Raw genomic sequence first — 25609 nt, forward strand, 5'->3', positions numbered from 1 at the left:
CACGCACTTTAAATCTGAATCGCTATCGACACTGTTTTACCGGTGGGTGTCGCGTTAGTCTAGATACCGGTGAATCATGCCACGAAATGGAACAATTTCATACTTGATTATTCACTTATCGCGAATGATACGGTAATATTTTTCCCCCCTGCTGATTCTTCAAATATAATCTTGGAGACGTCGATCCCATCTGTGGCATTTGAAATTTTTACACGTCCAGGGTAAGTCTGCTATCTCCGAGGCCCCTGGTCATCGACCTCAGAAGAGACTCCTGTTCTCCTGGTAGATGTTCCCGAGTCCACCCCCGGCCGATCTTAGCGGGTCAGGATCATCACGTGACTCGGCCATGAACAGCAGCCCCTCGTTTTGGCGGGGGTTGTCTACGACAGCTCGCTCGCCTGTGTGCGAGGGGTGCACGGAGGGTGCGCGCTGGGAGAGATCAGTCGCGCGGAAGAGGCTAACGCCCAGCTGCCCGGCAGATCGCGGGCTTCTGCGTTCGCGACAACCACTCGATCCGACTTTTAATCGTCTCGGGCCGCCAGATAAGATCGATCACCATGCACCGTTCTCGGGCTAGCCCTTCTCTCACTCAAGATTAGCCCAATTGCAGCCGCTCTCCTCCCTGTACATCGTCCAGACCACCCCCCCCCCCCGTCGATACACCATGACCTTACACCCCCCCAAGCTCCGCCGGTCCTCCACGACGATACATCCCTCATTCACCAGCCAGATCGTCCTCCGGAGTGTCGTTTCTGTGCCAGAATGAAGTGTGCAACGTCACAGCCGACGGAGGAACAAGCGTACTCTGAACGGTGGTGAGAAGAAGCTCAACGGTTCTTCTGATTCTAAGTGTAAGCAGCCAGAGCGTTACTGGTCTACTTGTCCTCGAGCCGCGGCTCAGCCGACGGTAGTTATTGCCACTGTTGCGTGTGTTTCTGCACGGGAGCAAGAGCTGCGGGTAACTCCGATCGAAACGGGAACGAGGAACCTTCGAAGACCGACAAAATCGCTTATAAGTTATAACAGATTCGCCCAGAAAAATCCCATCCAATGTTCCCTTTTCAGACGCTCCAACCCTCTCGAAGATGAGGTCAACCAGCATCCTTCTGCTGGCCTGGCTCTTGGCTGTGATCGACGGCTCCACGACGACGGAGGTGTCGTGCGGCGGTCGTCTGACGGCGTCGAGGGGGATCGTCCAGACACCGAACTTCCCTGGCCCGTTCCCGGTGCCCATAAAGTGCCGCTGGGTGATCGACGTGTCCGATATACCCGCGACGAACAGCTCCGTCGTCGTCTACCTCACCCAGGTCTACGTGTACAAAGGGCTCCGGTTCACCGAGTACGCTTACTACGAGTCGGAGGCCACGAACTTCGGCGCCGCCCTGGTAAAGGAGGTGACCGAGGGCAACGTATTCGAGTTCCGCTGGCTCCGCACGTTCAGGCCGTTCCTGGTCGTGGAGTTCGAGCTGGACAGGCTCGAGGGCAATCAGGTACGCGTGCTCAACGACCTGTTGGAGGTGTACGGGTTCAACGTCACGTACCAGATGACCGAGGACCAACCGAGCCCCGACTCCTGCTCCGTCCAGCATTGCTCTTTCACCGGCAACTGCCTGGTGTCCGGCGATTACGCGTGAGTGTCCCTGTTTCCCTCCAAATATCAGGCAGCTAGCATCTCGCAGGTCGTTTGCCTCGAAAAAGGAAAGAGCTTAGGGGAGACCGCAGTAAAATGAGCTTTCTTAAGGAGCTATACCTAGTCAAGCGGCCGAAAGAGGCGAATGTTTCTGATTTTTTTTTTAAAAAGTGGATGCATATATTCTTACAGAACATTTTGCACTTAAAAGAGCAACATTTAAAGAACATTTGGTAATTTTTTCGTAGAAAAATATTTATGTTTATAATAAAGTAACAATCCACATCCAAGAAGCCTTTTTAAAATTTGGTTTTGCGGTGAGCACTGCCATTCGGAACCAGATTATCTAAAATAAAAAAAAATATCGTCTTCGCTATTTCTTTTCGAGTTCAATTTTAATATACTCTAACTTTATTTTAAGTATTGCTAATTGCCATTTATCAATAGTAATGTTTAAATTATATTATGAATCTATTTCCACACATTTTTATCGGAAGGGAACAATTTTATTCGACTTGAACCTTTTTTCGGCTCACTTTACCCCAGTCTCCCCTATTAGCGCGGATTAGCGTCGTTAACTCAGGACCACGCGGCACCGCTTCGTGACTCATGCACGAAACTCAGGGTCTCTGATGTATCTCGTACCATTAGAGCTTCGTAGAACCTGGTGAAACCCCTGTACGGACAAATAACGAGATCCCATTGCTCTCTGCCTTAGGTCCTTCTCCTGTGATTGCTTCGAGGGCTTCAGCGGCAGGAACTGCAACGCGGGACCCCTGTGCTTCGACGACCGACACGACCCTGTCTGCCAAAACGGAGGCACTTGCAAGTACGATCGATGGCAGTTGCCTAGCACGCTGCAATTATGTTATAGTCCCCTCTGCTACGTAGCTTATCGAAAGATGGATCGCTAAACTAATGTAGGTCGATCGTTAGGAGTCACCCTCGCGTCCCAGAACTCCGCAAAGCGGGAATACCAATCTTTACCCATCCCTTTACGAGGGGGAAAAGAGAAACGTCCAGGAATAACCCAGACGGAGCGCATCGGGAGCCGAGGATAATAAATTCGTTGAACCGTGTTGCAGGCAAATCGGAGCGGAAGCGATGAACTGCCACTGCAAGGACGGTTACGTCGGTCGTCGCTGCGAGACACATCTCCTGGACAGCGGAGATAGCGGTAACGTTCCACTCGATATCGATGTTACCGACCGGTGTGAACGTAACGCCGGTCGTAGATAGCTTCTCGATGAGTCACGATCGCGGCCGCCGTGAATCATACGGCTGGATCCAGCGGCGCTAGCGATAACATAAGGTCAACGTTTTGTTCGCAGAATGCGGAGCGGAGAGTTGCATAATGCAGTGCCCCTACGAGGAAGGCGAGCGGCAGCCTTGCGCCTGCAGGAACGGCACCAGGATCTACAACAGTGAGTCGGGCTTTCCTCGTTCGAGTTTCCTTGTCTCCCGGGGGCAATTAATCGAAAGGGGGAAAATTACAGATCGGTCGAGGTACGAGTGCAGGATCAAGCTGTCCAACGTGACGTCCTTGCGCACCGGCTCGGTCACGCAGCACGGCAGCCTGGAGGCTTACATCGGCAAACAGGTGAGTGGCGGCGAAGGAGGAGCATTTGGAAGTCGAACGAACCGATTGCTCCACGCAAGAAAGTGCGCATATAGCTGTGGATAAACGGCACGAGTTATTAATCAGCGAAATCTCGTAACTAAGATGACCAAGCGGTTTCGCTGAAAGCCCAGCAACAACGCCGTTTTGTGTATGTCGGGAGCGGAGCCTTGTGCGCGTGTCGTAAATAAAGCGTAGCGAAAAGATCTGTCGTCCCCGCCAGATATCGAGCGGAGCACACAATCGCGCGTTATCTTGCCTGTGTTTCGCAATCGCAGCGGCGTCTGGCTGCCATAAATCTGACCAGCGGATTGTTTACGACCGAGCACGCGCTGCCACGCGGTGAACAGACGTATCCTCGCTGTTATTCTACCCTTTCGACGCTATCGGCGCCTGTAAATGCTCGACGAGTTCGATCGGGGCTTTATGGGAGTGAAACAACTCTTTCACCTTTGTCAGACCATGTTACACTTTATTCTCCGCCCAAGAAACTCCCAAACATTGCATCTGTCGTAACCGTAATTCTCTTTTCGAATATTTTCCGGTAAAGTGTATTCCTTCAGCAGCTTCAGTCGTTGCTTCAAGTCCCTGGACAGGCAATGCCTCCTTGGGTCTCCCAAATAGATCCTCGACCCGTCTCCTCTCGCCCTTTCTATCCAAGGAATCAAACTGCCAGCGATTTCTTCGTCGTACAGCATGTCCCCGATAAGAATAACGTCAGTAGGTTCTCCAAGCGATCCGTGCAGAAGATTCTCACGTGACACCTCTAGATTCACGTGATTCAGCGCCGCATTCATTGAGATGGCTGTGCAGGCGACTGAAAGCACGTCGAGTGATCAGAATTCTTAGTTTCGAGTAGAGATGGGCAAAATTTTATTTATATAAAACTTTCGAATATCGAATAAAAGTTAACCCTCGTCAGGCGGCATAGGTACAATTGTACCTTTTGCGTTTTTAAATTGTTATAACTTTTTTCGGGAAGCCGTGGAGTGCTGAACTTTCGTGACATCCCTAAATTTTTGGTGTAGATCTTGTATAGACCAAATATCACAAAAATATCTCTACCCCCTTCCGAGATTGGCACAAATGCGCCCTCATATATTTTGTATAAAGATAATGCAAGAAAAAAATACGATTTTTTAACGATGTTATTTTATTATAAAAAAGGTAAAAAATTTAGAAATTTTATTATTCATTATTAAAGAAAATTTAGGATTTTTTAATGGATTTTCATTGAGACGAACACCTGAAAATCTTATAACTCTGAGAGGTGACTTCACCCCCTAAATATGAAAGCGGGCCGCTATAAACAAAACACGTATATCTTATTTTTCAGTCCTCCAAAACATATCCAAAATTCAAAGCAATCGAAGGCGGACACCTGGGATACTCTCCTTGTGAGTCGGGTAATTTTCTATCGACGAGGAAACTCCGCGTTCGCATTCCCCACCGTGCAGCCTCTCTGAGAGCACTTGGTCAACAATATCACGTTCCTACGACCCGTTCCGGTAAACAGTAACCGAGCCAGCCTCGCTCGAACCGATCCAAGTCGGTTACGAATCCGCGGGACGATCGCGTACCCGATAGAACCAGCGCAATCAGGACCGTCGCTAGAAACAATGACACTGGCTTTCCAATCGAGCCTTTTGTCCGCGATTGACGTACTGGTTACGCGCGATTATCCCGCGGACGCGTAATCGCGGGCCGTTGCGTAATCGCGCGAGTTAATTTCCATCGACGCTTTCCATTGATCTCTCCCGAACGAGGGGGAAGGAAAATTCGCGGCGTTTAATCTAATCTCGATCAATTTCCCTGAACAAGCTCCACCGATGGTGCCCGACACTACGCCGCGTTTGGAGCAGCGTCGATAAGATAACGCTGCCGGAAAATTCAGCCTTGTTATCGGCGCGAACGCGTGCCCCTCGACAATCGGTTGCGTAACGGGCGAGATTCCACCGCGGGGCCCGACGTATCACGGTGAAAGTGAACCCTTGGAGCCGCGGTATAATTCGGTGTTACTGGGTCGCTCGGTTTCCTAGCGTCGCCGAGGAATTCCGTCGCGGGAGTCCTTGACTCGCTTCTGCCTGCACGTGCGAACCGGCGCGCACAACTTCTCGAACGCCACGCGCTGTGGTCGCCGGGGAAAAGTAAACGCGAGCGCTCCTAAGAAAGGGAGCTCCGAGAACCCGACTCACCCCGAGGGGTCGAAAAAGGTCATTTATGCGCGCCTGCTAATCGCGAGCTTCAAACAGCTTTCCTCTGCGATAGAGTGCCGGGTGAAAGCCTGCCGAGATTGCAGATATTGTATAGTAGCGTTATCGTTTCTCCTCTGGCGGGGTAGTAAACAATACTATCGCGTACACCAATCGAATTAATCAGCGACGGACCTTTGATTACTCACTTTCATGTGGTAGACACTTTTCAGATGTTCTCGCGAAAGTATCTGGGGAAAGAGGGGTGTACCGCACCCCTCTTTCTCTATACAGACTGTCGATGTTGTTACCAACAAGTGGCTCCGCTTTTATCCATCCATCTTAATTTCAAACGAATCCCTCTAATTCTGCCGCCGCTGTTATCCACGCTGCGCGATAAGATCGACCTGAGAATTTATGCTGCACTCGTACGACCATTAACCACGTAACGTCGCTGCGTCAAGCGTTGGCGTTTTGCGCGTGAGATCGATTTCAGAATGCAGCCGACGTGGCCGGCAGAAGCGGAGGGCCTTTCACTGACGCACGAGCAACCGGCCCCGTCTTGTTCGTGCGTGTATCTCTCTGTGTGAAACGGGGAAAACCGCGGCGTCTGACCCACTTTACGGGCTTTCTTCGAATTCTACCACTCTCGGTGCAATTAGATACCGTCTCCGGACACCGCTATAAAGAAAAATGCTTCTCGATGCTACCGAATTCAATATTCCAAGTAATGCTGTCCCTAGAATTATCGCTGCTGAAACTAAAGCCTAGCTTCCTCGACTCTCTATCGCTCATTCAAGAATCCGTTTCGCGAGCTCTCTAGATACCTGCGCGTACAGGTGCGCGCTTGACGTCAACCCAGCTCCGAAAAGTCTTCCTTTTCATCCTGCTCGGTATTTCCACCGGTTCGTCCGGTTCCCCAGCTCGCTCCATCGAGCTCCAGGCGCAACGTACCCGGTTCTTTCCCGTTGCAATCGCTTCCCTTTCCAACCGGCCGGGTATCTCCGGGAAGTTCCACGCTCCGCGACCTTATCGCCGGGGGACAGGCGTGTTTAAGTACCCATGCACCGTGTCTGCCTCTATTTCCGACGATAATTGCAGTTCAGCGAAACTAAAGCGCACGAGGAAATGGAAAACGTGGTAGACTCGCAAATCTGTTTACGCGGTGGTCGCGGTTTGTACATAATAGCGCGGTAACTTCTATCCGACTTTCTTTCTGGGAAAAGTGCTGTTAAGTAGGCTGGTATTTGGGATGCCTATTATATAAGTATTTCATCGGCAATACGGTGAAAGAAGGTATATGCTTCTACAACCGATTGCTCTGTCCCTTCCATCTACGCTCACGCTTTATTAATCTCTCGTTACCCGCGCCCTATTTTATAACATGGTTACTAGGGTGGCTCTTATTTTCGACTTTTGAATTTTCTTCGGGGTTAAATTCCAAATAAATAAATAAAAATTTCGTGTAAAGTTTGAGCTCGATCGGATAACGGGAAAGGGTGGCCCTGGACCCTTAAACATTTAAATCATTATTTAACAGCTCCCGAAGTCGATTTTATATAATATCCTCCAAGTTATTGATTAAATAAAGAAATATGTCAAACAAAACTTGCAGATCCGGACAAGGAGCATAATTTATGTTGTATTACTTTTTCTCGTGCGACAAACGGTTTTCGAAAAAAGTCCTTTCCCGTTATCTGATCGAGCTCAAAATTTACATGGATTTTTTTTTGATTAGCTGGAACTATTCTGGAGGGTGCCCCGAAGAAGATATTGACAAAAATTTTTACCAAGAGTAAATAAGGGCCACCCTAATGGTTACCCACGTGTTGCACTTTTTACATCACGATTTTATCGTGTTATTTTGAAACTTTTACCCATTCTTCGTTTTATTTGGTATTCAAGAATACACACGACTTTCCTTTAAACATAATTCAGGACTGATCGGCGCAGAAGGCATAGCTAGAGGATTTGAAAAGGGTTCAAAAGCGATCGGTCGCTCTCACTGGTAGAAAAAAATAATATTTCACAACTGTTGTACTTTTTACAACAGCGCGGGTAAGGAAAGGTTAAACATCCCGCAAACCTTTGTCAATATCATTGGCAACGACCCTCTTAGCCCCCGCGAGTTTGGCAGCGATCGCAGCGGCCCCGCATCCAGACCCAACGTCCAAGACATTCATCTCTTTCCTCGAGGAAGAAAAGAGTTTCTCCCCTTCGTCCAGCAGGAATCTCCCGAGCGCCTGGCCACCTGGCCAATAAATGGCCCAGAAGGGATCGGAGAACACGTTCCTCGCCACCTCGTCCCTGTCCAGAACGCTTCGCGAGGGTTCGTGGTACAAAGTACAGTTAGGCGTCAAGAGAAACAGCTGGATCTCCGGTGTCATGTGCTCCCTCGTCGCCTCCGTGTGCCTCAGAATCGCTCGAACCACCTCCGGCTCCTCTCGATCGATCTCATGAATGGTCCGGTCGTTTCCCTGGCCGGTGGCACGTCTCGCCGAGTTCGCGGAAACGCCAACCCCGCAGAGGAATCTGCATAAACGTGACGCTCCTCCGGCCGCCATCCCGCAGCCTAAACAAAAGGCACGCTTCGCAAAAAACGGGAAACGGTCTAAATATAACGGCGTTCTCGGACCTGCTTATCTCTGCTACATTCCGCCGAATCACGAACCCGACCGTGCTCTTCTTCGACAAAAGAGCCCGATAACGCAGCTGCGAACTTCTCGGAACGATATCGCGGCTCGCGATCTTATAAGCGGATAAAGATAAACACCGATTCTTTATCGGCCGCGGCGGCCACGATAAGATTCCTCGTACGTTTAAGATTTCGACGATTTCGCGGACGAGCGCCTATAGTTCGATTGCAACAACCGCAAAGAGGATTACACCATACTTGTAATACAAGCTTCCAACCCATCCGTGAATTCGCCGTAAACGACCGACGCTGTCTTTAAGCTTCTCTCGCGGAAATATATATAAAGGAAGTGTCTAATCCCTAGACTGGACGTACTTCGAAAAACGATAGCCAGAATATTCAAGGGAAGCAGCGTATTGCTCGAGGGCTCTTCAAGGTCACTCCTGTGTCTCCTGTTGAACCTCCGCTTGTAAGGCTGAAGACCTCGAGGGGGCAATCGGATTCCAGGAAGAAAGCAACAAGGATGAGCCACATTCCAGTGTGAATACCTTCGGTTGCTCCTCGCGCGTCGCCAGATCTTCTTCAGTCACGAAGCTAGAAAGGGAAATGTCGGTCACGCCGGTTAATCCGAGAAGAGCAGAATTACCTACGCAATACCACCGGCGAGTCCCGTTCCTTCGTGCATAAAACGTGACATATTATAATGAGGTCTCGCAGCGCACGGTGGATCGTGCTCGCGGTGAACGGTCTGGGGATGATACAGTGACGATGGCGTGCGACTTCTATGGATATTTTTAGACGGCCAATTACCGAGAATCGTCCTTCCTCTCAAACGATTTCTCCAGCCTACTCTGCCCAAGGACCACGGGGATTCCCCTGCTCTGTGTAAAAACATCCACTGCCGTGCATAAATATACAACTAAAGCGACCAGGGTGGCTGACCCGTTCGCTGCCAACCGATTTTTTTTCCAAGGAAAGATAAGCGGCAGCTTCTCTTTCTGCTTCTAAATGCCACCACTCCGCCGTCAGGTTCTGGTAGAGTCGAGGATATGGTTATTGAAAATCCTTACGGGCGTCGATTATACAAGGAATTAACTTTCCAGCTTGCCGGAGTGAAAATAGACATGTTACGAGCGCGGAGCTCGTTACACGCGACGGATTTAATTATAATTCCCGGCGTTGTCCTTTGCGGAGACAGAAAGAAAACGGATCGGGGGAAGAGAGATGGGGCGAGGGAGCGAGATAGAAGCCTGTGCGGATATGTGCGTGCGTCGAGGGCGGAATATCGACCTTTCATAATTCCCGTAACAGACTGTGATTCCCGGGTAGATTTCCACCTGGGTTATTATCAGCGCGAGCCTGTCCAACTGCAAGGCTGATGAAACATAAGAGACGAGTCGCCGGTGTTTGCATCATGGCTCGGTACATACGCGCTTAGTTTCACCAGTCCACGGTTCACGACATCAGCTTGCTACTTTTACTGGCGCAAGAAAAATGCACCTCCAAGAATGTTCTCCTTCGATCGCCTTCAGCAATCATTTGATACTCGGACAATTCTTTTGATGCTTCCTAGAAAATGTGAAAGCGAAAAGAGATCAAAATCGTGGAAGCGCGCCAGTTAAAATATTAAAGTGGACACTGGACCTTGAAGAAGTATGGCCACTTGGATCTTGAAGAACTCGGGTCCCTACGTTCTTGACCTTGGTCCTGCGACGAAACGGGCACACTCGGCAGGCGAACCTCGGCCCAACGTCGGAAACTGCGAGAGCAAAGGCCGCCTCTATTCCTGCAAAGTCATTCTACCTATAAAGAAACGCAATTCCATTCCTCGTCTATCTCCGTCTCTCTTCCTTCCCCCGTTGCTTAACGAAGGATAATCTTTTACGACTCGTCTAGACGCCGATTCGACCAAGCAAACAATACCAGAAAGCGATGCCCCTGACCTGGACGTTACTCCAGTTTTTCTCCATTCAGGGCCTCTTTACACATGCAGCTAAATCGTTACTTATCATAGCGCTGTACTTCCCCGCTGATATTTCTCTCGGAATTGTACTCCCTCGATAACGGCGACGTGCAACGCGTTGCAATATCACCGGTTCGTCTTTCCTTCCTACATAGTAACACCAGGAATTCAATTATGTAATGCGCGCTCTCCGCGTGCATCTCGATTCAAAATTCTTGCCGCAGGTGTACAAAGTGACGGGGGAGAGAATTCGAGATTCAAATTTCTCCCGCGTCTCAACGCCACCACAGGCACGACCGCCCCATCGCCTTTGTAAAGCTACGACGAAAAGGTCGCGGGCGAGAATTCCCGCGAAGCTTTCGTCCTTCGCGCTGCTTCGTTTCCTGGTAAAGCCTCTGCGTTCGATCGTCGATAAAAAGCTCCGCGGTGTGTGCACAGCCCCGCGCCTCAGTTTATCTGGAATACCCCGAGTGGCTATAGAACATGGCCGGTGGTGGGAAGGGAGAGTATAAAAGCGGCGCGTGCCGGTGGTCGAGGTCATTCTTCGCTTGTGCCTTGCCAGACGAGCTGCGCCAGTCGTCGCAGCGATTCTACGCGATTTTCACGCGCAAGCCGTAATACAGTCGCGAGAGCCTCTCGTCGTTGCGTAAGCCTGCGCCTAAATCGAAAGCAGGCGTGAATTTAGTGAATCAGTGGACCGGGCGACGAAAGCGGTGTGCGTATTTCGCGTAATAAACTGGCCGTCAAAGCCGAGAAAATTCCCACGTTCAGTGAAGTGTGCAAACGAGGCGCGCCAGCCAGACGATCGCAGACTAACCAGCAACAGATACTCACGGATATGACACGCTGCCAGAGCCTGCAATCATACTCACCAGCTACGGTCACAGACAGGTAAGGATTCAATTTCGACACGCCGTCCCCCTGCTCGCGAGCACGTGATGCTTTCGTAACTTACGAATCGTAATAGCGAATTCGGTATCTCGCACTGACTCTGTGCCGGATGCCAGAAAATCAGTTGGATTGGTTGTTTCTGATAGAGACGAAGATAGCTCTGTAAGAATCAACCAATTCAAGTCATTTTCTGACATCAGCTCAGAGTCAGTGCGAGATACCGAATTCGCTATAAGACACTTCGCCACCGCCGCGATCCTATCGAAGCAATTTCGATCCTCGTATCTCGAATCGACTCTCCCCGTTCAAAAATTGGTAATTTCAGAGAATTAAAAAGAATTGAGTCTCGCTCTATTTCGATGAACTTCTGATAATCTCTTTGGTGTTAATCGCGTTACTCTGCACGTAGAAATTAATGAGAATTCACGGTCGTTCGCAGCACGCGCCTCTCCTACCGACTTTTTATTCCCGCCGTTGTAACACGAAGGATTCTCGAGAACTGATTTTTAAATTGATTTTCAGCGCAAAGCTGTCGTGGACCGAGCAAAAGGAACCCAGATGCCCAAAGAGAACGATAACGTGCGGCATGCTGCCCACGCTACGTGCACTGGCGTCTAGGCAATGCGACAGCATCCAAGGAACTACCTGCCTAGTTCCTGTCGACACAGAGATGGACTCTGCCAGCCATCTGCAGATGATCTTATTAGAGGCGTACTGTCGCGAGACGGGGATCAAAGTGTTGAGAGTTTCCAGGGAGAGGATAAGAGACCACTTGTGCCCCGACAGCGGCGATCTCTCCTGCGTGCTAATCTCCAATCACGATCCATATTTCCTCGATCTACCCGAGTGAATCTAGAACACTGTTCGCCCTTCAGGGATGAAATTATTCACGACTGGGTGCAGTCATACGATTACATACTTAGACGGGGCTCTAACTCTGCAATTCAGACCCACCGAAGGGGGAGTTTCCTGATCGATTTTCCGTTTACTTTGTACGGCTTATAACGAGCCATCGAGGAGCATGGACAATAGGGGATGGCGAATGCGTAGGGCTCCTGAGATCGGGCGGATGCTTTCGGTCCCAATAAGCATTCCTCCTACGAAGATGGTTGGAGGGATTATCCGATGCAAATAAATATGTTGGAGACGGACCGCTCACAATTGCCGTTGCGGTTTATATGTAACATATGTGCGTTCTTTTTGAACACGTATGAGCAACAATTATGCTGTAATTGTTGGATGTGGGAGAAATGAAGGAGAATGATTTTGTAATTGTTGAATGCGAAGCAATTGTCATATCTTAAAGACTATTTTGTAAAAATATATATATGTTAAACAAGACGATTACTAATTATTTACCTCTTGATATCTATAGTCCACTTGTCCCCCTAGTTTCCTCCTATAAATATCCAAAAAAATTGTCCTTCGCTTCTTTCTTGATCCATACATCTTCCTCACTCGTTTCGTACTTCTGCGTAGCTAACTAAATACTTAAGGACTTCTAACATCTCGTCCATGGAGGACTTACAAATCCTGAACGTGACGTGAGTAGGTACATTAAACAATAAAGAATTCAGTTACCCTTAAATGAAGCTGCAAGAGTGTATAGCGTAGTGAAAACATATCAATGAAAGTTGAATTAGAGTGAAGAACCTGATTATTCCGATGTTAATCGTGCAGGCCCACGTCAGAGATCACATTCCACTTTTTCGGGAACTCTGAAGACGGAGATAAGATTAGGGAATCCCTGAACAGACTGGTGCAGCGTAGAAGACTCAGCGAGATCTCCCTAGAGTCGACTCACTTCACATTCCAGCAAAAACCTGCCCTGAAATTGCAGGTACATTAAATTCCATTAAGCGCCTCTCCAAGCAATTCGCATTTACCCTGTGCTCATCATTTCCTCAGAGCCTGCGCCTGAATCAGGTAAACGAGCACGAAGTTCACTTGGGAGACCAGATTATCCTGTCCTGCGTTGCTCAGGGGAGTTACAGCATGAACTTCACCTGGTACAAGGACAACATGCTGGTGAACATGAGCAAGGCTACTAGGTAATTGAAAGTGTTCAATCTCTCGACATTGAGAATTTGCATCGGTGACAATGAAACTTCCATCGCTTCAGGGAGATCTGGTATAGGCATCTGCCGAACGATGGATCGGACCTCCACACGTCTCTCTTGACAATTGAGAAGGTCACTCTGCTCGACGCTGGACAGTATACCTGTCAGGTTGTCGATTGGGGTGTGCAGCAATGTAAGAGCACGTATATTGAAGTAAGGGACGAACCAGACGTGAAGGTGATGCCCATGAGCGCTACTATAGACAAGGTACTAGCGAAACTAATCACCCTAAAACTGTTTACCCTACTAACTTGCCTCTTTTCCCAGGGAAGCAATATACAGCTGACTTGCATGACACCCAACATGCCAAATATTGAAATAGGGTTCGGTTGGACGAAGAACAGGGCTTTGCTTAAGCTGGAACCTGGAAGCGAGGTCTGGGAGGACCTTTATCCTGCGGGGAGTATATTGAAGATTACAAATACACAGGTATACGAATCAATTACGGAGGAATTGACCTTGCGGCAAGAGGGGTGCAGCTCGAGATTTGAAAAATTCACCGAAAGTAGAAATAAAGTTTATCAACTCGGTAACTCCTACTTATTGCGTGAAAATATGTATTTTTCAATTAGTGTTCTCTTTTTAATTTTAAGTCAAAGCAATAATTTTATAAACGGTTTTTTTTTCTAATTTACTTGAAGTTGATAAAGATGGAGCTGCACCCTCCTTCCTGCAAGGTCCTCAATTGCTGCAGATCCTTTCGCTAAGGAATAGTCAAAACTCATCGTTTTATTATACACTTTAAGAAATCCGCGATATACACTTGCAACGTGTTGGACAAGTCCATGTCCGTCCGCGTGGAGATCGTGAATCGAACCCTGATCCCAATTTGCCTGAGGGAGAAATCATGTGGTCTGGATTGGCCAGACACCGGTCCAGGGTCAGAGGCGTTGCTGGAGTGCCCTCAACACTTCCTCGGCAAGAAAGTATCGCGGATGTGCTCGATGAAGGACGCCACCACGCCTGAATGGCAAACACCCGACTTCTCTTCCTGTTTTTACGAGCCACTCACCTCGCACTACAACAAGGTGCTTATCGTCTGCTGCAGATCCTTATATTTTATTAAAAACGCTGATCTTTGGTTTGAAACAAAACTGTCTTTCCTCTGCTCGTAGTTCAAGAGCCTAACGCTGGGCTACCAGAACACAACCGGCTCCGAGACCATCTTCGTCTTCTGGGAGATCCTCAGATCACGAGCGCTGCCCCTTTATCCAGGCGAAGGGGATCGTATCTTGAGTATTCTGTCAGAAATCGAGCGTTATCAGTACCACGTCGATCCCTTGGACCTGCACGCTTCGACGGAGGCTCTGATACGAATCGTCGGTCGAATACTGACCGATGAGAACTCGATTCTGAGCCAACAGGTAAGGAGAGCCTAACTCAAGGATCCAACAGATAAGAATGATAATTTCCCGATTCCCAGAAAGTATTGCTGCTCCTCCAAATTATTCAACGAAGCTTGACGCACTGGTCGAAGGTAGCAAGCCAGCCTTACAAGCACCTGTCTCTTGCCTCCTTAGTGGTGGACGTTCAAGAACTGCAACAGCACATCGGCGACAGCATCACGCACTCCCTTCAGATCCCAGCAGACGAATCCACGTAATTATCGCCTGCGTGTTGTTGCAGAGCATTCTTTCATGGAGCTAATTGTTTTCAGGTATCCAAGCTGGTACGAGGACAAAGTGACTGTACGCTTGTGGAAGAAACGGCAGCGGGGTGTGAAGTCTAACAGCACCCTCAACGGGATTGTGGTTGTTTATAAAAACGTGTCCCACTTTCTTCCAACCACCTACGTCATGGAACTAGAGTAAGCGACTGAAAGCCTCAGAATTCCTGGATTCTGAATTTCTCCACTAACTTGAATGCTTTGTTTCCGTAGCGACGGCACGGATCTTGAGTTCCGCGTCAATTCTCGCGTGATCACCGTGGCGGTGCCAGCGTTTAGCCTCGACAAGCACAACAAAATCTGGGCGGACTTGCAGATGAAGCACGTCCAGAACCAGTCGAACTCCTGGAACATCTCCTGCGGCTTCATGGACGGAACGGGTACCTGGGACCTGAACAGTTGCATCACCAATACCTTGCCAAGGGACGCCACAACTCACTGCTTGTGTCCTAATAGTGGGACCTTTGCGGTTTTTCTTACAGCACGCGCAGTGAGAGTAAGTCCATGTGCTATATCGCACCTAAACCCATGAATTAATGGAGTGTACCTTTCAGGTAGTGCTCGCAAAGAAAGAGCAAGCCACGCTCATAGTGATATTCGGTTGCGGTAGCTGTTTGGTGCAATGCCTCCTGTCTTCCCTGATCCTCGGCACCTTCTGGTGGAAGAATCGAAGCTGGCTGAACTTCCTGAAGCTACAATGCTGCAGTGCGCTGGTTGGGGCGATGGCCGTTTTCATCTACGCGGTGCACAACAACCTCCCGGAGGTAATTGGAACCTCTTGGTGTAATTTAATAAGCTAAAGGTGATCGCGACCACTTGATTGCTTCGTCTCAGAGTTCTTACGCGATCGTGGCGGTAGCTCTGGAGGCCTTCCTCCTCGTTGGAATGTCCGCGCCGATATCGGAAGCGCTGATCATCTATGCTGGGCTGACGCAAGTTCGAGCTAGTCAACACTTCCAGCCCACAGTGATTGCAGTCATTACTGGTTCGCACGAATATATTACAAGAAGTAGCATCTACCTCGCCCAGGGCTACTTGAGACTTTAATCTGATTCAGGTGTGCCAATCTTGGCTGTACTGGCCACCGAGCTCACCCACAAAAGCACCGGTTGGAGACATGAGTCCTGGTGGCTGATCTTCGGGAGTGGGGTCTACCATATATTCGTGACCTGCGCGACGATGATGTTCCTCCTGTTCGCTCTCTTGTACTTGGGGATTCTCCACAAGGCTCACGCCCTCGTCGAGGAGAACGTTATGAAAAAAGAGGCGATAGAAGCGAGGTAAAGCTCTACGAACTTAGACTCGTTAACCAGTTGGTCACTGGTCTAGAGCTTTTTTCTCTGCAGACTGCGAATGCTTCACCGAGCTGCCATCGTCATATGTGGCGTCATCGCCATGGAGGCCTCTTCCATCTTCTACATAAACTCCACCTCCATTATCTTCCACTACGTCTTCGCCTCCATTTCTTCCATACTGGTAAGCAATCGTCATCCGTTTACTACAGTATTTACCGACCGATCCTTGATGATTTACCTTTGCCAATACAGGGATTCGTCATGATAATGGTCTACATCGTGAACGGCGAGTTAGCAATCGTTGACTTGATTCTAAGGAAGCTAAAGTGGAAACGGGACACGGAGGAGGAGATCACGTCCGAGCCAATCAAAGGTATCGCATAAAGCAAAGCTTCTAATGGCCGTCATATCCAGATCTATCCCTCTTTTGCTAGTGTGCGCGAAGAGCGGCGCGGAGGTGGAGAACGACACGGCACCGCCTCCATCGTCTCTAACCATCGGAGAGTCATACTTGGAGGCTCGCGGGATCGCCGCTGGTAGCATAGACATGCGTGAATTCGTGAACGAAGCCTCCTCGTACTCAAAGCCTTCCGTCCCCGTAGCCGGCAGATTCCTGCCCGAGATACGCATCGACCACTCCGACAACATTAATCTCGAGAATTACAGTACGAGCCCGCGCAAATACCAAGAGACGATCGCGTTCGACGGCGTGTTCTCCGGTCGAGCACCCCATTGCGCGAGCGAGCCCTACAGCGCAAGCGAGTGCTGCAGCTTCCGCGAGTTTGGCAAATACCGCGAGCCGCAGGGACAGATTTTCGCGCCGCCGAACCCGCCAGAAGCCTCTGCGAAGGTCTTGTGCAACGCGGACGTGGAGTCCCGCTTGACTGGCATGCCAGACGTGACGTTAGCCGTGAAGAGCGACGTCGAGCTGCTGTCCGCGGCGGAGCTGAAGGCAATAGAGCACGTCAGCGTTATCCCGGACATAGCCAACACCGCCGAACGAAAGCAACCCGACGGAGAGGAGAAAGCGCCCGAGATAGTGATCACGAACTGCGAGGCAACCACCAGCGGTATGCTTGATCGCATCTCCCACGACCTCGACTATCTGCTGAACCGTACGCACTCCACGGACGGTACTTAATTCTCCCTAAGTGTACTGTTTGTATTTGGCAATTCAATCCAGTGTTCCATGAAATAAATACGAAATACTTTAAGAAGCTAGCACAAGTGCACGGGGTGCGATGGAAGGTACCGATTTCTTAAGAGACTCCCATTTGTCTCTACGAAAGGTTACTCTTTGTTTACTTCCGGCTGGCGAATGAATGTCAGGGGTAAGATGGTACTTGTTCGAGCGAATAAACCGACGGCTGTACTTTTTAAAGAGGAATGTTATTATCGTCGTCATTTTATAACGCTGTTCAACGTTTGTGTTCCGTCGCGTATAAAGAGTACTAGCGTTGTAAGAGTATTACAGTATGCTTGCAATGTGTTAAGCTATACGGTTCAGATGTATGTACAACTTCTCTTTGTTATACACAGGTATACAGACTCTTGTTAATCTCATTAAATGTTCTAAGACATCGATTATAAGGCTGTTTGTATAAGGGCGTTTCTCGCGACACTCCATCCGTAAGTGTTTTACATTGAAGACACCTCGTAACTTCTTCTTCGGCTATAAAGTCGCACAAATAAATTTTTTATAGGACACACCCCTTCGGATTTCTCTATTTCCATTGTAAGATCGCTGCCGGCGTGTGATAAGGCGGAGATGAGAGGAGGATCGTTTAGGGAGCGTAGGAGAAAACGAGCCTCAATGAACAAGAACAAATTTCAGGCAGTGGAATTCGGAGTTATAGTATTTATTTATCACTGTCATCGTACAGCCCTTTCATAATATCCACGATTCAGTCGTCGCACTTTTTTCCGCGTTTTATAATTTGAATTATAAAGCTATACATTCAATTTAGTTCCGATAATCTACTTACATACTTAAGATCGAAGTTTATGTTGATTGGTAATGGTAATTACCGCTAGTTATGGTTAGTCGTTTGCTTAGTGAAATGCGTCACTGAAATTTACTTTTACCGAGGTATGAAAGTTGGAGCATGTATCTCTTGGCCAAGCATGTGTTATAAATGCAAAAGACATAATAAGGTCGGTGTTAGTTTGTTAGCACTCGAATATACCTATATGACTAGTTTTCTGTGTCAACAGATTCTTCTTAAAAATATAAATTATTTACAAGGATTTCAGCTAATTTTATCGAGATTTAATAACCTTGGTTTAATCACATCAGTAATACCGAAGTATAGGGAGGGCCGTGGCTGCTTCTGACTACTACCAAGTACGTATATTTCAACGAGCATCGCGTTACATCCTTCGCACGAAAGAGAAAAGAAAAATCAGAAAAAGGAAAACGAAACCTGGTCTCTATCTCTCTCTCTTTTATTATCATTCTCGTGAACAAGAAAAATTAACGGGATGAGTTACAGCATATTTTTGAGTATTTAAAGAAAAGCGAGTACAGTGTGTGTTATCAATCCTCCTCGTACCCTAGCATTCCTCGCAATTGCTGTCGATCGAGCTAGGCTCCCCGCGCTTAACAACTAAATCCTTCTCTTTTTATTTGTCTCCAACACTGTCAATTTGTATGTACAAAATAAAATTTCTATGATACATCTCGTCACGCCGCGACGGGAGGTGGATTCAATCTTTATTTAAATTATTCAAACGAATTCAAAGCGTTCGCTAGTTAAATGCCCTTTATCTCAGAAACAGTAGTAGACCGATTCGTAGCAACTAGATGCAGTTCAATACTTGTTACACTCTATAATCAGCCGCGAAGATTAACCGAAACCGTAGAGCGCGTCCTTCGCTTTCAAATCAGAATCGACCAATTTGTAAATCCTAGCTTCCTAAACTACCTTACGGTTCGATAACGGAAAATAAACATCACCTCGTCATCGAGCGAGTGGAAATTTTACAACGGAGCACCGCGGACACAGCCGGTGAACAGAGAATAATCGTGCTCTCGGGGGGAGAAAAAAAAATCAATATTCGGTTATTATACTGCGTTTAGCATCTTTAGCCTAGCGGTTTAGCCACGGCACCCTTTTTCATCATATTTTTTTTGTATCTTTTCTCTGTTTTTCGTTTTACCTTTTAATCGTTTCTTTCTTTCCTGTTTACTTAAATATAAAAATACATAGCCAGTCTATACATAGAGCGTGCAAAGTGGCACAGTGAACTGAGTTACCAGATATCCTGGATGGTTAACTACCGCTCTCGATATTCGTCGGTGGTTCAGCTTCGTCGTGACTCTTGCTGGTCGCGTTACTCGACACGGATAGACCTGAGGTTTTTGGCAGCGGGTTAGTTACACTATCACTATTGGATGTTGTCGCGTTATACATAGATTTATCAAAGTGTTGCAAGCATGGAAACTCCGGACCAGGTAGCAGCAGCGTGGTCTGGGTGGGAAGATTAGTTAGCGACACCATTCCTGGCGTCATCATTTGCTTGTTAAAGCAACTCCTTAATGCCTCTTCGATTAAATTCGCTATTTTATCACGATCGTTCTGCAAGAAAGGACCGCCGGCCCGTCATAAACAGCTTGCCCTCGTGGATCATGAAAATGATTAGTCGAATCACAGATAGAATATTTACCTCGTTAATGAACCCGAAATGTACAAGCTCCTGCGCGAGAAGCATCGAAGTGTCTACTTGGCTCACCGGACACGTCAATTGCCTATTCATTTTGTCATCCATTCGTAACAATATTGTCATCTATAAAATACACCATCGTGAACAAACGAAACAAGGTTTTGCCCGATTTTCATAGCTAACTCTCGCATTGCTTTTTGGGTCACTCACTAGTAATTCACAACTCTCTTCTCTAGGCTTAACGTTACACATCATATTAACTACTCGTCGTGACTCCACGTCCACTGGCTCGGGGGTAACCGATTTCACCGACTCGGTCACCTCGGGCGATATCGCCCGGGGCCGAGCGGGCGGCGGCAACTTCGCCATAAACGCTGTCAGAGGATATATCCCATATCTGTCGACAGAGGGGAAAGATCGGTATCGCTGACGGCGCGACTCCCTTTCTCGTATACTCACTTCACGTCTTCCACAAACTTCTCTAGCTTCTCCGTCACCGGGATGTCGCTTAATCGGATCTGCTGCGGCGGTCGGTCTTGATACTTTATTTCGGCCACTACGGTGTCCGGCCCGTATAGCCTTTGCAGCACCTCGTCTGTTATCGTTTCTGAAATGTTCGCTGGAAAAGAGGCAAAAGGTGTCAGCAACTTTTAAGCAACCAGCTGAAAGAAAAAAAAATAATAAGAGAAGCTAGTTTGGCGAACTTACTGGCTGAATTGACCAAAGCATGGGCTGCGAGTAGTTTCAATGAGTGCACTTCGAACAGAACTGGGTGGAAGAGAAGTTCCCTTGCGCTAGGTCTACTAAGAGGGTCTACGTGAAGACATTTCCGAATGAAGTCTTTCTGCTGGGTATCGTCCAAAGATTCTATCGTCTTCCCAACATTCTCTTCTGTCACAGTTGTACCACTATCACCGTTCCCTTGGATTTCTAATGCAGCCATTTCCAGGGCACACATCCCGAACGAATAAATATCAATGGCAGGGGTTACGGAATCTAAGGGAAGAGAGTAAAGCAAATTTTAATCGTACGATATTGAAACGATCAGGTGTGCGACATCTCAGCTCACTCACTTCCATATTCAGGTGCTACGAAATGCATGTTCTTCATGTTCGCTCTACAAGTTTTAACATGATGGTGGATCGCATCTGGAGCCACTGCAATTAGAAAAAAAGGGAATATCATTGCTTTCGTGAACTGTGCCCCAAGTATACGTACACGTAAATGATACAATTGTATGAAAGTATTCGACAAAGCGATGCGTTAGAAAACATTCTTCGCGAGGCAGCAGGGATTCTTTGAATCTCTCTCTCTCAAGAATAAAACGCAAGTAGAGAAGCTACGAGAGATGAGCGCTCCTCCTCGGGAATACCCGCCACCTCTGCCGTAACAAGTGAATCGGTAAACCGCTAGAAAAATTGTGTTGTAACTGAAAAGTATATCCTAAGAGTAACTTGAGCCCTTACATGGTTAATAATTTTCGCATGTACATATATACGTACGAAAGTGCCCCTGGCAAGGGAAAACACAATTTTTAGAATGCAAATAATCTGCTCCGAAAAGCTTGCTCCCGATCATGTTCACATTTTGGAGAGGCACTTTCATCGAGTGTGGTGAAATTTTTAGCGGGGAACAGGATCCAAGGAGTTCTTTTTATTGGTAATCGAGGATACAAAAAAAAAAGGAGGAGAATAAGAAGAGTATTAGAGTACAATGAAAATGCGTGCGCTGGGTGGCTGAGAAGGACAAAGAGGCATACAGACACTTCGCCCTTCTTCGTTATAATTCATTAAGTCGGGGGGGGGGGGGGGGGGGGGGGAGGAGGATGAATAGTGCAATGTAATGGCACTAATATGGTATTAAAATTAAATAAACATTAATATATCGTATTAACAGAGGACCAGTCTACCGGTAATTAAGATATAGATAAATGTATACATACATAAATGGGAATGTTTACCTCATTACGCCTAAATTACTTAGCTGGCAATAGTCGTTGATTATCTGCCAAATGTATTTTCCTCAAATTCACCAACTCATCATTTCACAATTTACACCGACCGACGCAGCGCCGAGATGATCGCCTGACTCAATCCTCCGGGCTGGCGAGAAGTACCATTTTTGTACCTCCTCTCTCTTCGAAGACTTTGCTGTGTTTTTTTCATTATCTAGATTAGCCTATCTGCTACAATTAAAAATGAGGACTCAAGTTACTCCTAATATGTAAAAGCAGCTTGTACACAATCTTTCTAACAGATTTATCTTACTAATTGACAGGTACGAGAGGGGGGGATAAAGAGAGTGCAGAGCAATGTAAAGAACGCAATAACAACGATTATATATAGGGATGGTTCTGAATCGATCGATCTGATTGAAGCGAAGTGCTAGAGGCACACCGAGTCTTCGGCAGAGTTATCAGGGATATATGGTGGAGATCGTATATGTATACCATTAGATCTTAGTTCAAAGAAGGCATTATATCATGGAGTAAAAGTTTCTTGGCAAACGTAACTGAATCACGCCCTCCTTCAAACATTACGATCTTTTGTAACATTCTCGTCCGAGTACTGTGTACACGGTGTTTAGTCTAATATTAGATAATACGCGTTATATTATCTGTCGGGCGGAGATTAAACGGGTAATTGTATAAAACTTATTTATTACTGTCGATTGGCTTATCGTACAAGGGCCGAAGAGGCAATCACAGTAATAGCAATATACGTACTTTGCTTGTACCCCATTGTAAGAACAAAATAAATACCAGTTAGGTCGGCAGTTGTTACTTTAACTTCGCCAGCCGGCCGATTAATAATCCTATATTGTGATTTTTTTTTTCTATACTTTTTTTCTTCCATGAAACATTATGAGAAACAAAACTATTAGCCTCTCATAGTCCTGTGAATAAAAAAAGGGAAGCGCCTTGCAAACTCCTATTCCAACGTATGCTAAATAATTTCATTTAGGGATAAATTGCTCTCTTGGATACCTACGAGCAGCTACGTATCTGATACTTGTTAGCAGAATGTCTCGGTATACAAAGTACAGATACGATTGAGACTGTACCGTTTTGCGGGGACATAGAATGCCCCGTGAAATGAAAGGTTCTTCGGATTTTGCCACGAAAGTACTTACCTGAGCCAATTTTTACAAGCCCATTATGCTGAATAAATATAGTGTCGCAAGTGAGATTTCCGTGAATAATGGGAGGTGAACAGGAATGCAAATAACTGAAACAATTTCAAAGAACTTAGCACCGTCGGAATGTGACCCGATTATAATCAATGCGAGCAGTCGTGTTACCTCAATGCAGATAGTATTTGGGTGCACCAACGTTTCCATGCTTGCAGGGGCAATTTTTTCACATTACGCTTTGTTCGTTTTAGGAACTGTTTCAACGATCCAGAGGACATGTACTCAGTTATAAATATAACCTGGCGAAGGATAAAGAAACGTGGTAAGTAACATAGCAGCTTTCTAATTCAAAGCTAGAGCCAGAAATTCATTCGATAACTCACTCGAGGTTTATCATTGTGAGTGTCCGTCCAATACCTATGAAATTTAACAATATTGGGGTGTTCCAACTGCGTAAGATTCTCGAATACGAGCTGTATCTTTTCCTCCTGTGCTTTGAAGTTTTTCCTCTCAGAGAATTGCACTTCGTTCCAAACAACTTCCACACCTTCCTCTGTATCCATCGCCAGGTAGGCGCAGTCGATCCCCGGTACATCGCGTTGCTCCACCTAAGTAACAAATACAGTTCATACAGACGCTTTACTTTATTTAAACAGTTAACAGTCGTTCGCAAAGTTTAGATCGATGCTACGGAATGCAGAAAGTTAGTCTATTTATATCTACAATTTACAAGTGTATACATTGTTTATTTACAATATACAGAAGCTGCACAGAACGAAAGTAAAACCAGGCTATTAATACATTTTAAGGATCTATACATGGCATGACAGAATATATATTATTCCAATCATCCATTTTAGAGATACTTAAAGCACAGCTCGAACAATTCCATGCCTATTTGCCATTACATGAATGTGACCTTGCGAGGAATTTAAGGAGGGGAGTTAATTCAGAGTAGAGATTGTCATAGGTATTCGTGACAACGCGCTACGTTGAAGTAATGCACAGGGTCCAGTGTTTATATCCGTTTCTATTATTCTATCCAGATACTCGCAAGCACAGAGTACTACTGATTAAAAAAAAAAATCAGAAGAGATAGCCTATTTTCTTTTAAATAGACATACCTCCATTTCAGTGACTTCGTTCTCGCCGCCTCTGGCCGCTCCAAAGGTAGAGCCTTCGGCTAACGTGGACTTGGAACCTACATATACCTAACATAAAATAATATGTTATTGTACAACAAAATAGACACGCGTCGCTCCTCCATCTAAGAAACTTTGACGCTCTAGCTCTGAAATAAAGGACGAACGAAACTTTAATAGACGATAATGTATCTTAGGCATTATACAACTTAATCTCCATTCTTCTCAAATAGCGCAAAGTAACAGAGAAACATGTTAGAGTACAACAGCCTTGTGTTAATGCGAGTAGTCGACGGCCCACCTATGCCAGATTATTTTTAGGACGAAATATTAAAGAGATCGCCGCCGGTAAAAGCTCGGTGCCAAGAAATAGCTGAAGATTTATCTACAGATATTGCGCATTTCAAAGCATTTAATGCTGTACGTGAAAGTTCATTCTACGAGTATACTTAATATACTCGTATATGAACATTATCAAGTAGAAAGTAATCTATATAATTCTCATATACATATGTATATCCAATTTTCCCCGCAACCTCTGCAATGGACCATTCTCAGCAACGACCTTCTTTACTGAAAAGAACCACAACCATCCAGATCCCAAACATTTAAGACCATCGTCTCCTCTTCGCACCAAGCTCCAGCAACCTACCAAACCGTGCTCTCCTTCGACGAGATGCCTCGGGGAGAGACAGACAATCCCCAGAGGACCGTCCCTCGCCCGGAAGCAACGTGATACGCATAGAGCGCTTGAAACTATACAGAACCTACGCGAACCGGGCGGACTGCGAGGTATGCACAGGTACGATAGTTTGACGTACGGCGAGCAGGTAAGAGGGAGGAAGAAGAGGCGAAGCAAGAGGACGTACCTCTTCCCGGCGTTTGAGCCACCGCCCGCAGGGGCTCTCCTCCAGGATTTCACTCTCATCCTCGGAATCTTCACCACTTTCCCGCGGTGACTTGTGCTCTGGGTCCGTGCTGGAGCGACTCCCGGGCATCACACACGCGATTAGTTGAAGGAGCAGCACCGAACAGAGCGCAACGCGGCCAGACTCATCGGTGGTAATTCCTCGAAGTGGTTGTTGTCCCTCAATGTTGCATCTGTGGGCCGCGAGCAAGCACCGCTGGCGAATACAGGCGGAGGTGCGCGCGGACGCGTCAACGGCGGACAGTCGGCCGTCGGGTGAACGTCGGCGGGAGGAGGCGGCCTGGGCAGCCAGCAACAGTAGCAGCGGCAGCAGCAGCACTCACCAGTGACACATGCAGCGACAACCCGAGTCGCAGGAAACCCGAGCTGCGATATTTCTGATGTTACGCGGTCACGCGTGCGGATCTGGGCTTTTCAGTCTCCCTCAGGGCTTGGCCGGTGTACCGGACATCGCGCGGGCCGCTCTCAGATCACACTGTCAAAATAAAACCTCTGTTATGAGCGAAATAGCTTCGATGTGACACACACTCTGGTATTCATTTTCGCTCTGTCTTCGGTCACGTTCGCCCAGTATGGCGATCACCGTGTACCGCACCCTTTTCGGCTCGAGCGCCACGACACCTCCCGGAGCTCAGCCCGAACCGCTACCTCGGCAGCCGTCGGACCTCGTACCTCGCCGGCGTACGCGCGAACTATCTGCGTGGCGCGAAAACGAAACCAATCTGTGTCGCCGC

At 47.4% G+C, this 25609-nt stretch overlaps 4 protein-coding genes across 8 annotated transcripts; 2 read left to right on the top strand and 2 right to left on the bottom strand.

Annotated features, from left to right (window-relative positions):
* The first annotated feature begins 202 nt into the window (after window positions 1-202).
* LOC143369882 (uncharacterized) lies at window positions 203-18432 on the top strand. Of its 3 annotated transcripts, none has more exons than XM_076814327.1 (22): window positions 203-815; window positions 1066-1630; window positions 2349-2459; window positions 2716-2807; window positions 2962-3054; window positions 3127-3230; window positions 12409-12473; window positions 12610-12769; window positions 12838-12980; window positions 13052-13256; window positions 13317-13478; window positions 13796-14077; window positions 14165-14413; window positions 14473-14648; window positions 14707-14856; window positions 14929-15211; window positions 15270-15479; window positions 15550-15700; window positions 15773-15995; window positions 16062-16191; window positions 16263-16383; window positions 16445-18432. In XM_076814327.1, the coding sequence occupies exons 2-22, from the start codon at window positions 1086-1088 to the stop codon at window positions 17149-17151; spliced, it is 4362 nt and encodes a 1453-aa protein (XP_076670442.1). In that variant the 5' UTR covers window positions 203-815; window positions 1066-1085; the 3' UTR covers window positions 17152-18432. The 3 variants fall into 3 exon arrangements, with proteins under 3 accessions (XP_076670442.1, XP_076670441.1, XP_076670440.1); XM_076814325.1 differs by having other exon boundaries at window positions 204-851; XM_076814326.1 differs by having other exon boundaries at window positions 203-1630.
* Window positions 2271-10148, bottom strand: LOC143369923 (electron transfer flavoprotein beta subunit lysine methyltransferase-like). Of its 2 annotated transcripts, XM_076814432.1 has the most exons (5): window positions 9720-10148; window positions 9506-9644; window positions 8451-8669; window positions 7527-8012; window positions 2274-4065 (listed from the first exon to the last, which is right to left on the bottom strand). In XM_076814432.1, the coding sequence occupies exons 4-5, from the start codon at window positions 8002-8004 to the stop codon at window positions 3704-3706; spliced, it is 840 nt and encodes a 279-aa protein (XP_076670547.1). In that variant the 5' UTR covers window positions 8005-8012; window positions 8451-8669; window positions 9506-9644; window positions 9720-10148; the 3' UTR covers window positions 2274-3703. The 2 variants fall into 2 exon arrangements, with proteins under 2 accessions (XP_076670546.1, XP_076670547.1); XM_076814431.1 differs by lacking the exons at window positions 8451-8669; window positions 9506-9644; window positions 9720-10148 and having other exon boundaries at window positions 2271-4065.
* On the top strand, window positions 10606-12270 carry LOC143369927 (uncharacterized). The gene is made up of 2 exons (XM_076814436.1): window positions 10606-10929; window positions 11452-12270. The coding sequence occupies exons 1-2, from the start codon at window positions 10877-10879 to the stop codon at window positions 11777-11779; spliced, it is 381 nt and encodes a 126-aa protein (XP_076670551.1). The 5' UTR covers window positions 10606-10876; the 3' UTR covers window positions 11780-12270.
* On the bottom strand, window positions 17854-25463 carry Madm (MLF1-adaptor molecule). Of its 2 annotated transcripts, XM_076814375.1 has the most exons (11): window positions 24817-25463; window positions 23930-24016; window positions 23189-23413; window positions 22974-23104; window positions 22806-22900; window positions 20747-20830; window positions 20382-20669; window positions 20133-20292; window positions 19884-20070; window positions 19677-19796; window positions 17854-19588 (listed from the first exon to the last, which is right to left on the bottom strand). In XM_076814375.1, the coding sequence occupies exons 1-11, from the start codon at window positions 24943-24945 to the stop codon at window positions 19283-19285; spliced, it is 1812 nt and encodes a 603-aa protein (XP_076670490.1). In that variant the 5' UTR covers window positions 24946-25463; the 3' UTR covers window positions 17854-19282. The 2 variants fall into 2 exon arrangements, with proteins under 2 accessions (XP_076670490.1, XP_076670491.1); XM_076814376.1 differs by lacking the exon at window positions 23930-24016.
* Window positions 25464-25609: the final 146 nt, after the last annotated feature.

The sequence above is a fragment of the Andrena cerasifolii genome, chromosome 6 (genome assembly GCF_050908995.1).
Source record: "Andrena cerasifolii isolate SP2316 chromosome 6, iyAndCera1_principal, whole genome shotgun sequence".
In the NCBI taxonomy this organism is placed as follows: Eukaryota; Metazoa; Arthropoda; class Insecta; order Hymenoptera; family Andrenidae; genus Andrena; species Andrena cerasifolii.

Bases quoted from the DNA above. Each gene is read 5' to 3' on its own strand.
- LOC143369882 (XM_076814326.1), top strand. From the start codon at position 1,086: ATGAGGTCAACCAGCATCCTTCTGCTGGCCTGGCTCTTGGCTGTGATC. The intron at 1,631-2,348 runs GTGAGTGTCCCT...TCTCTGCCTTAG, and splicing joins CTGGTGTCCGGCGATTACGC to GTCCTTCTCCTGTGATTGCT. The intron at 16,384-16,444 runs GTATCGCATAAA...CTCTTTTGCTAG, and splicing joins CACGTCCGAGCCAATCAAAG to TGTGCGCGAAGAGCGGCGCG.
- LOC143369923 (XM_076814431.1), bottom strand. From the start codon at position 8,004: ATGGCGGCCGGAGGAGCGTCACGTTTATGCAGATTCCTCTGCGGGGTT. The intron at 4,066-7,526 runs GTTTGCGGGATG...ACGTGCTTTCAG, and splicing joins TGCCAATGATATTGACAAAG to TCGCCTGCACAGCCATCTCA.
- LOC143369927 (XM_076814436.1), top strand. From the start codon at position 10,877: ATGACACGCTGCCAGAGCCTGCAATCATACTCACCAGCTACGGTCACA. The intron at 10,930-11,451 runs GTAAGGATTCAA...ATTGATTTTCAG, and splicing joins CCAGCTACGGTCACAGACAG to CGCAAAGCTGTCGTGGACCG.
- Madm (XM_076814375.1), bottom strand. From the start codon at position 24,945: ATGCCCGGGAGTCGCTCCAGCACGGACCCAGAGCACAAGTCACCGCGG. The intron at 22,901-22,973 runs GTAACACGACTG...AAATTGTTTCAG, and splicing joins CAAATACTATCTGCATTGAG to TTATTTGCATTCCTGTTCAC. The intron at 19,797-19,883 runs GTGAGTGACCCA...TGTATTTTATAG, and splicing joins AAGAGAGTTGTGAATTACTA to ATGACAATATTGTTACGAAT.